At 35.7% G+C, this 11,007-nt stretch overlaps 1 protein-coding gene across 1 annotated transcript; it reads right to left on the bottom strand.

The window, feature by feature from the left end:
* Positions 1-939: 939 nt before the first annotated feature.
* Positions 940-1,791, bottom strand: LOC149200823 (uncharacterized). Its single transcript, XM_089401088.1, has one exon. The coding sequence runs from the start codon at positions 1,789-1,791 to the stop codon at positions 940-942; it is 852 nt and encodes a 283-aa protein (XP_089257214.1).
* Positions 1,792-11,007: the final 9,216 nt, after the last annotated feature.

The following is an 11,007-nucleotide window of genomic DNA, read 5'->3' as shown; positions in this document are numbered from 1 at the left end:
AATTCAGAGACCCAGTTCACCATTTCAATATTGGTGTTGTTATGGAAAAGAACAGACTTAGCCTTGTTTATATGTAGACCTGTTGCACTTTGAAATCTATTAAGGATATTAAAGAGGCAAGTCCACGATGCCCTGCAAGCAAAAATTAGTACATCATCAACAAAAAGATTGTGTGAGATGAAGTTTTTCCTACATATCTTTACGGGCCTGCACCTATTTTCTAAGACCGCCTTGTTTATGTGAAGACTCAGAGATTTCATAGCCAGGATAAACAACAGAGGAGACAGGGGGAATCCTTGATGAAGCCCTCTTTCAGCTGGAAAAAATGAAGAGGGCATGCCATTTATGATGACTGCATAATTCACATTCTCCATGCACGCCATAATCCAACTAATGGAGTTTGGTCTTAGACCAATTTTTGCCAATAAACATTTTATGAAGCCCCAGTCCAAGCAATCATAAGCTTTTTGTAAATCAATTTTCAGAATGGCAGCTTCTGATTTCTCCGAGAGCATGGAAAACAAGCTTTCCTGTGTATTGGCAACGTCATCCAAGATATTCCTTCCCTTTAAAAAAGCATGTTGATCCTTAGTAATAAAGGTGGCAAGAGTTTCTTTTATCCTTTCTGCAATAATTTTTGTGATGATTTTGAAAGAAATTTTGCATAAGGATATCGGCCGAAAATCTTGGAAGGAAACTGTCTCCTCTTTTTTCGGGATAAGGGCTATTAGGGTGGAGGATGTAATCTGATGGATGCTACCTGATATTCTTGATGCTTCGACCATCCTCAATAGATCTTGTTTGATGGTATCAAAGAAGTGAATAAAAAATTCTATTGTCTAGCCATCCGAGCTAGGACATTCGTCCTTTTTAAAGTCCTTCAAAACACCCATAAGCTCGTCCTTTGTTATAGGCCAAAAGAGACTCTCATTTTATTTTTCACATCTGAGGCACCAAATCAATCCTCCATAGAATGTCCTGGATACCGCAACCTTCCCTTCTTTTATATTGGGTTTTAAAATAATTTACAGCTTCCCTAGAGATATCTTGTTGAGTGACATAAAAGCCTCCCTGACCATTGCTTATCCTCCATATGGTATTTTTTACTGGCCTGGAATTTGCATATTTATGAAAGAACTTCATATTCCTGTCACCCTCCTTAAGCCAGGTTGCTCTACTTTTGAGTCTCCAAAAGGCTTCCTCCTCTTTCAAAATGTCTTGTTTTTTCCTTTCCAACTCTTTTATCTGGCATCTCATGCTGAATGGAAGGGAATTTTCATTCAAATCCATGTGGATCTTGTCTAGCTCCCTCTGCATTTCATGAAGGGAGGCTCTGTCCCTCTGTCTTTTTTTAAATTGCCACTCTTTGACCACTTTTCTCATGGCCTTCATCTTGTCTCTGAAAGTCATAAGCGGGGGATCCGAAACCTTAGCAGAAAAATCCTTCCAAGTTTTAGTTACAACCTCATTGAAGTCTGGGTCTTGTAGCCATGTTCTATTGAACCTAAAAGGGTACCCCTTTCTGAAAACGCTTTCCTTCCAACCAAAATAAATCGGTCTATGATCAGATATAAGAGTAGTCCCAATGGATGAGTGAGGCATTCCCATTTTATCAATGATACTGCCGTGAATGATGAAACGATCGATCCTTTTAGCGATATACACCTTTTCTAACCTTCCATTATCCCACATCGGCATCATCTTTGAAGGTACAATATCTACAAAATTTCTCTGTAGTAACTCATGCTTTATGCGGTCAGCAAGCGGATCTTTTTCCTGCAGTTTCCCCATCTTTCTTCATTGCATAGAGTTACGTTGAGATCGCCTGCAATCATCAGTGATTCTATACCAAAAATTTCTGAGGCAAAAAATTTATCCCAAAAAAAGAATCTGTTCTTGTAAGGGGCGTAAGTATTTAAGATATTTATAGGGCATTTTTTCCCTCCTATGGATGTCGTAATGAGAATGTCGGCGAAACACTTGTACGCCCTCGCCCTGATCCAATAAGGATTCCACAGAACCGCCAACCCTCCCGATAGACCCTTAGCCTCTGAAGCTACCAAGAACCATGAGGGAAACATTTTCCTAAAGTAGGCAATTGATACATGGCTGCTATGCATCGTTTCTTGTATTAAAATGATTTTTGGCTGAGCAGAATAGAAGAGATATTTTAGCGCCAAAAATTTGAGATCTGCGCCCAGACCTCGAATGTTCATGGAAATCATAAAGGTCATTTGGAAGAGTTACCAGCCACACATGCTCTAAGAGGCTATGTCTCTGACATATCATAGATGGGAACCTCAGTCAAGGATAGTTTCCTTATGCCACCATCTGCTATAATTGTCCTTCCCCTAAAATATCTGCTGCCCCCATTATGTTTCTTTCTGACTGTTATATTCTTTGCAGAGTTTGGGCTAATAAAAGGCTCTCCCTGATAACCCGGTTTATGAATAGTCAGCGGTTCCAGCTCTAGGGATTTTCTGCTTAAGAGAAAATCAAGGTCATTGTCATATGGATTAACAGGTGAGGAGGTCGGGGAATTTAAAGGGGTAATAGTCGGCATTGGCTCCTTTCCTTTCGAAGGTAATTTCATAGACTTTTTGGGCGACGGTGAAGATGAAGAAATAGGAATGGGGTGGGATCCTACTATAAAGTCTTTGAGCTGTATGGTGGGAGGACACGGGATAGCATTGTCATCAAATGGCTCCAGGATAGACTGGCACTGGATATTCGAATCCTTGATTTGTGAGGAACCTACTACCTTTCTCGAGCTTTGGGTCTTGATTCACGTTCATAAGAGACCTCCTGAGACAAATACTGCGGAGAAAGGATGACATTGTTATCCAGATTTTCAGAAACTTTCCCATTCACAAGTTCTGTCGGAGAGAGAGGAGCTGAAGGAGATAGGGCTTCCTTTTCACTGAGCGTAAGAGAGTCTACCCTGGTCTTACGTTGCATCATCCTACTTTTTGACGACGGTAGCTGATGACAATTTTGGATGAGGTGACTTGTTCTGTGACACGCAGAGCACCTGAAAGGGATGCCCCAAAAATCCAATCTTTGTTTGATCTTCAAGTCTCTCCAGGCAATCTCAATATGGTCCAGGAACCCCCCCCTATAGGCCTTCTCAATAATTATCCACGCTATTCTCTTGTCCTTTGCACCCAGGCACCATGGGTCGACATAAACAAATCTTCCAATAGAATTACCTATTTCAGCAAGCGTCTCCTTGGACCACAGCTCCAGAGGCAGATTTGGGAGCTTAACCCAAATAAGGTTATTCATTGGTGTATTTTTAAAGGGTTAAATCCTATGTACCACCTGTAGAGGGCGAGGAAGCTCCTATTGTATACCCATGGACATTTCAGAATGGATCCTACATCACAGGCCTTTAGGAAATGGAAGCAGTACCATCCTTTCATAAGATTAGAAATGATGGGGGAATATCCAATCACAGGTTTCCAGTGAACCTCGAGCTACTTTCTCATCCCGGCATCGTCCATTTCTGGAAAATGCCAATTTCCCACCAAGGCAAGGTTCTGTAAGCTTTCTATTCTTTCGGTCAGGTGAATGTTGTCCAGTTTAATTGCAGTTGGCGGGGAAGAAGTTTTGACAGGGTTGCAGGCCTTGTTGTAACTGCTGGCATGTTCTCGCATCATTATTTTCTGTTGGTTATTATCCCTCCTGTCATCCTTCTTGGACAACTTGTTCCTATGGACACCTTTTCTCTCTCTATCATCAACACCCATCGCCAGTTTAACAACCACTTCGTCCAGGGTGGAATGCCATCCACCTGACAGCGTGGCATCCTCCCATGCCTTCTTGGCTTGGATTGCTTCTTTGACCATGGCTTCCGTGGCTGACGCATTTGAGTCACCCTCCATGCGCCTCCGAAAAACCGCTACCTCAAGATTTGAGCCAGTACCTTAGTCCTAAAATGGATTTGTGGATCGATTTGGTACCAGAACATTAATCAGGCTCTGACCTCACTCTGAATATAAAGCCTAGATTGATTAAATGTCAGACGAGGGAATTTGAGTGATGTTACACCATCTCTGACACTGAAACGGATACTTAGAAGACTCGAGAATTATGGTTCTAGGACCCAAGGCAGACACGGAGATAGAGATCACCTTTTGGTCATAGATAATAACTGTAGGGTTACGGGACTACAGAAGGTAAATTACTGAAAGTTGGTGAAACCGGATTGTTTATGCCTTTAAGTACTAGTACACGTCATCTAAGGACATAATTCAAATCCCAAAGAGATTTGAAAAAACAATTCCAGATAAGGCTAAGATAATCCGGGCCCGTAAAAAAAATTTCAGTCCAGAAAATTTTGAGACGCCGGTTGATGGGCAGAGCTTCTGGTTGCATACCATGACAATTCCAAATACTACAGAGACAGAGTGTTCCAGCTTTGGATGGAAGCTCAGAGAGACTACCATCACCCTGCTTTTGTTAACTAGAAGACGTGTCTTGACACACTAAACAACAACAGTAGATTTCAACGATACACCACCACCCTCCTATTTTGAAACGAAAGTCTGAGCACGGCTTATGAATTACTATGAACTTTTTCAGGAAGCGGAAGATTTCCCAGACCATAGTGACATCTATCAAACCCAGTCTTAGGAATTTTAAGGAGCATGCCAAAGGAAATTTATACTTAAATCCCTCCAAACTCTAGCGGTCATTCTTTAGATGCATTTCCAAATTACAAATGCTAAAACAGTGTTAAAAGGAAACTAAGAACTATTTCCAGAAGCTAAAATTTACAGAATCAGAAAAATCATAAACTGGGAGGGATTGTTCACAAAATTGACCTCTTTCCAAGCGCGTGTCTAGGGGAGAACGACCATTTGCTTCAAGCATAATCAAATACCCGATGATTCGAAGAGCCAACGAGTTTTAGCCAAGGGGAAGAGAATTGTATTCAAAAAAACCCCGCTGCCTGAGACAACGTAGTCAAAGGCAGGCCAAAACTTTTATAGCATGAAACCTCGCAGCAGTAACACGGAAGAGATGTAGAAATCGCCTTATTGAACGGGAGAAGAGAGGAGTGAAGGAAGAAGTGGCAGTATTGACGGCTGGTCTTGCAGCGATAAACGCGGAAATTGCCCTACAAACGCGGAAACTGCCGACGCGGATTCTTGGGTCGGTGGTGGCCACCAGAAATGGTGTAACAGAGTGGGAAAAGATAATGGCGTGTGGGTAAAAATTTTGACTGTGAAGACAATGGCGTGTGGGTAACATGCCATTGGAAAAAATTACATTCACATTAAAAAAGATTACATTCGCATAAAATTAAAAACGTTGTTTAATGTTTTATACTCTACCATTTAGATTTAAGTTGAGGTGGTGTATTTACTTTACAATGATATGGTTTAATGAGGTATAATTTTTGATAGAAAATAATAGAAATTTCAGCATGATTTTGATTATAAATTTTATGAATATTTTTGGAAATTTAAGTTATAGTTGTTAAGCTTTAAGATTTTGGGTGTCTAGCTATTTTTGTTGGTGTTGAATCTATTTCCACCTCGAAAACAAGATTCAAGCACTCCTCACGTCAAATGTTTGAAAAAAAGGGCCACATTCCAGACTACCATGACACATCGTTTACATTCTGATGGTTACATTATAAATAATGTCATGGTTTAAATGTTCTTATCAATTTTAAATTTATTATTGGTATTTGATTATTCTTTTATATAATTATGGAACATTGTTTACATTCTCATTCTTAAGTTATGAATAATGACATAGTTTAAATGTTTTTATAAATTTTATATCTTTTATTGGTATTTGATTTTTTATTTTTTTATGTAATTATGGTGATAACATTCAGAATAAGACTTTAAAATTTTCATTTAATTATCAATAATTATTAAGTGAGTGATATAGTTTTAACTTCCACAAATACTTTGAAATAGCCAAAAAACAAAGACTGATATTTATCTCAAAAGTAGTTATATTCTATTTACTCTTTTAATCAAAATGATTAATAAAAAAAGGCATATTATTCATATCAATCTCAGCTATGGCTTTTTGGTCAATGTCGTAGTAGTGAGCCATGGTATTGTAACAAACTCAATTTACAAGTTAAGACTCTCCATAATAAAGTGGGAGACAATATCCATAGTTAAGAATTTTGTTATTTGTTTTTTAAATATATATATATATATATATATATATGTTTAATTCATATATCAATCCTTTTTATAATTAATGGTAATAATTTTAAATAAAATTATAATCTACTTATTTTTTTATGATTTTTGTTTAACTTTGGAAATTTGAGATATCATGATGTAAGTGTTTCGATGCCTATCAATGTGTACTAACCATTTTATATATATAGTCGGTTTAGTAGTAATATTTTTTATGTCATCATAAATTTGGGTATAAATTTAGGTATAGACATGATAAAATTATTAAAAAAACTAAAAAAAATTATTATTATAATTTTTTTTAGAAATGAGTTGAAAAATTCAAAGGCAATAATAAAGAAACGAAAATAATGTCATTAAATTAAGTACAAATGCGAGAAATTCAAGGAAAATCAACCATTACTTCAATAAAATTTATGAAATAACTTGAAAATTTCAAATGTAATTTAATATAAAACTTTTAAGGAAATTGTAGCACTAATTGTGTGTAAGTGTGAGAAAGTTATACAAGAAAAACCATTTTCTACAATGTCAATTTTTTTATAATGAACACTTCTACATAGTCTTAATGAATCCCATGATTATACAAAACCCCAACAACTTGTCTTCATGAATCCCATGATTATACAAAACCCCAACAACTTGTATGACCTATATCATTTAATGATGTTAATTAAGTATGCACAACAAATTGTCTTCATGAATCCCATGATTATACAAACCCCAACTACATGTATGACCTATATCATTTAATGATGTTAATTAAGTATGCACAACAAATTGATAGATCATTTGTTGCAATAAATGATGATATCATCATATAAACATGATAAATTATACAAAACCCCAACAACATGTATGACCTATATCATTTAATGATGTTAATTAAGTATGCACAACAAAAATTGATAGATCATTGGTTGTAATAAATAATGACATCATCCTATAAGTATGATAAATTAAATGTGGAGACTCAAAGGAAAAAATTCACTAACAATGTGCTTAGTCTCTTTTCTTTATTTATTAATCATTTTCTACATAAATATTACAAAACTAGCCTTAATTCCCTCTTCCTCTAAATTTCAAAGATCATTGGGTTGTCACGCCAAAAAGCATTGTAGCCTCAACCATTATTTAGTCTCTCCATTCTTCAACCATTCATTTCTTCATGGGTTCCTCTTATTCCTATATCTTACAACTTCCATGTCAACACTTCATGAATGGTACTTTATTCCCCTTCTCTTAGTTTTGTTGGAAAAATACAAAGTGGCAGCTATTAATTCCAATTTTTCTTAACCTTAATGTTTTATTGTGAATTTAGTTAGTATTATTGTGTTCTTTATTTAGATCCTTTCATCAAAAAAATATCAAGAAAAAAAATAGTAGCAACAGAGGACATATAAATTAGGGTCTCAACGAGGGAAAAAAACCCCTCCAAGGGGAAAATCGGAAAAATCTTCTCTTCTTGTAGAATTTGCTTCAAAACAGACAACGAAGAGCCAATCCCTAGACCAAATCCTCCTCCAAGTACCAAGTCAACATTTCTAGTCAAGTATTTCCATGATCTAGCCTCAACCAGCTTCACATTGAAACTTAGACTTTCCAGCTTTAGTACTACTACTTCAACCTACAACTTGAGCCCTATAGATGTTGTAGAAAATCTAACTCAACCCTTCAAGAAGTCGTCCAAGGTCAACCAAGTTAAAACAAAATATCTTTCTCTCGCAGCTACTTGATACTACAACTCAGACCTGCGATTTCAACCTTCTTGGAAGTTGCATAAACCCTAATCCTTCATATGTGTGTGAGAGAGTGAGCCCAAAAACAAGATTTCCTTCCTTCCTTTCTTCTTTTAGACCTTTTCTATCTTTTTCTTCTGCTTCCCAGCTACAGGTTGAACTTCCTTCTTGAAATTGAACTTGTGAGTGAATGAGACACAAATTAGGTCGAAGTGCTTGTATTTATAACTTTTCTAAAGGGTTGAATTGCCTCCTTTAGGCTGACCTAAAGATACTAGGTCCGAATTGTACTTTTGGAGTTTCTTGGATTTTCCAGGCTCAAAATAATTCTTTATCCAATTACATTTTTCCCGGAAAGGTCTTATAAACATGATGTTGACTTTCTTGACTCATGACAATAACTCATAAGACCTAAAAAACCCTAGAAGAATAACGAACATGCTTTTACATACAATACCATCAATAATGAGCATGAAATCCATGATTTAAAATAATAACTTTTTCTTTTCTTCTCTTATTTGTTACATAGACTACATGTTGAAATGAGTACAACAACAATTGTGAAGACTGGAACTAGTTATATTTCCAACAAGTTTAGCAAAAAAGTTTCCTTATGCAACACCATCTTATCCTCTACTAACATAATATTGTCTTCCTCATTTTTATTTTCTTCTTCCCATTTCATAGGCTCTTCTTACATTGATACCATTTTATGCAAGAATTAGCACCCCACTACAATATGAAAGTCTCACAATGGACCATCTCATCTATATAGTCGTCATGAATCATATGATTACTTAAAAACCCAACATTTATGACTTGTGTAAAATACTGACATTAATCAACTATCCAACAATAATAAATAGGTCATTTACTATCTGTAGATGAGGTGACTAAGGTGGAGAAATGGGGTCGGATGTCCTCTTTCCATTGCCCCAGCAACCCATGATTCAATTGTACATGGTAACACTGCACCCCCCTAGAGAACATTCATGTAATGCATAACATGATAACCACTGTTACAAGGAAACCCATGCAAACAAACAATTTAAGAGATATTCCAAAGTATGTAATGGGTCATAGTATTGCACCCATGTATCAAATGGCTCACTGCAACCCTATCAATCCATCCATATTCAATGACGAGCCATTAATTGATGCCTCATTGGGATTCTACATGCTACCTAATGCTTTTATTAGCAAACATAGAGATGAAGCTCATTTTCTTGAGGTGGATTCCATAGTTCCTTTAATGTATTAATGTCAATTATATAAAGCAATTATTTTAAAAACATACGTTGTATCTTCAAATAATTATATATTATTAAAGTGAAATATTGGAACATTACCACCAAAATGTGTTAGTCCTGGAGCATCATGAATTGTTCATACAAGTATTCAATGGAATTGAAATTTCCTCTACCTTATTGGTTTATAGATGTCATACATAGTGATGTTGACCCATAACTTTAGTAACTCGTTGATAAGAGGCTTGATATATACATTCATATGTTTAACTTGGTAGTTACCTATATGTTTGAAATTAGATATAATTACTACCATGATATGTATATATATAAGAAAATAAATAAATATAACACATTACGAAACACACAAGAGAAATGAAAATGTTGGATTTGAAAAGTTACTGTAAAGAACTACATATAACAATCATTGTCAACATTATGTGCTCCCTCTTTGTTGAAATCTGAGGAAGGTTATTTTTTATAAAAAAAATTGGCCACATTGAGTAAATGGACTTGAGATCTCCAAATGGATTAAAACCATCAACTGCCAATGAAATCCTAACATTATGAGCTTCATCTTTATAAAGCGAGCATTTTCGGGCTCAATTTCCCTAAATCTTAACCATCTGTAGGCATTTGAAGAACACCCTCTCCACTTCTCCTTCGTGCATGGTAATCCATAAACTGTGCTATGCTTTTGTACATGAACAATCACTGCAAATGTGGAATTATTGAAAAATGGAAAAGAACCTTTTGAGGCACCTTTTTTGTTATTTGATCAGGTTCGATATCTACTGCTCTAACATTATGGGCAACTTTTTTTGAGGCATGTTTTCCATAATATAAAATGTGATCATTAGAGCATGCATCTATAGCTTGATACTCCACTCCAATTTATTTCATAATGCTATATAAATCTTAGTAAGGTAGAATATTTAGCGATGGTAACATAATTTCACCTAGCAATTATAACATAAAAAATCACTAGTTAGTGTAAGTAATATTAACCGTAAATATTTGATACTTATTTTACACATTAATTAACACAAAGAAAGGGAAAAAATAAACCTTTATGTATAATATGTGATAAAACATATTACATACCTTAGGATATGTGTCATACAAGTGTTTGAGAAACTATTATTTAACCCTTTTAAGCTCACCAACAATCATGTAGAAGAGAGAATATTTTGTCTTGAGCCTTCGTAAAGTGGTGTCATTTCCTTTCTAACAGAGTTTCATAAAAAATATTATCATCATTTTCCTCATCCTAATAATTGACTAGTCGAGCAAACAAGTCTTGGATCAATTCATTTGTCCCATCATCTTGAACGATGTTATTATTGTCAACTTCTTCCATAGGATCATTAACTTGATCTTCAATATTTTCTCCATGTTCCTCATCTTGTACATCATCATTTCACTACTACTTTGGGCATTCGAACACCGACTAGGGGGGTTAGCTTGATTTTATAATTACATAGCATCATACAAAATTAGTCTGCATAAAAAAAAGGTTATAACAATATAAAATTTTACAATTGTGATTAATATAAACACAATAAATAATGAATATATAGCTAACCGAGGAATGATATTCCTTCAATCCCCCTTCAATGTGCCCATGTTTCCCTACAATGTATTTTAGTTGTTTCTTTTAAAACTCTTATGTGATGTAAGCCCACTGTTGGGCCTCAGTTTTGGTCTATTTTTGCTTAGGGAAACTGTTATGAAACCAGCTCACAAAAAGATAGAAAAGAGAGATCCACGCCTTAGAATTCAGCCTCTTCGAGGGGGCAACCTCCTTTACATTACATAAATGAACAATTCTTGGATGATACAAATGAA

This window comes from Pinus tabuliformis, chromosome 2_1 (assembly GCF_031772625.1).
Source record: "Pinus tabuliformis cultivar Carrire ecotype Pingquan chromosome 2_1, CPIR1, whole genome shotgun sequence".
Taxonomy (NCBI): Eukaryota; Viridiplantae; Streptophyta; class Pinopsida; order Pinales; family Pinaceae; genus Pinus; species Pinus tabuliformis.
The sequence above is the reverse complement of the archived record's forward strand: the minus strand, read 5'-3'. Positions and strand labels throughout refer to the sequence as shown.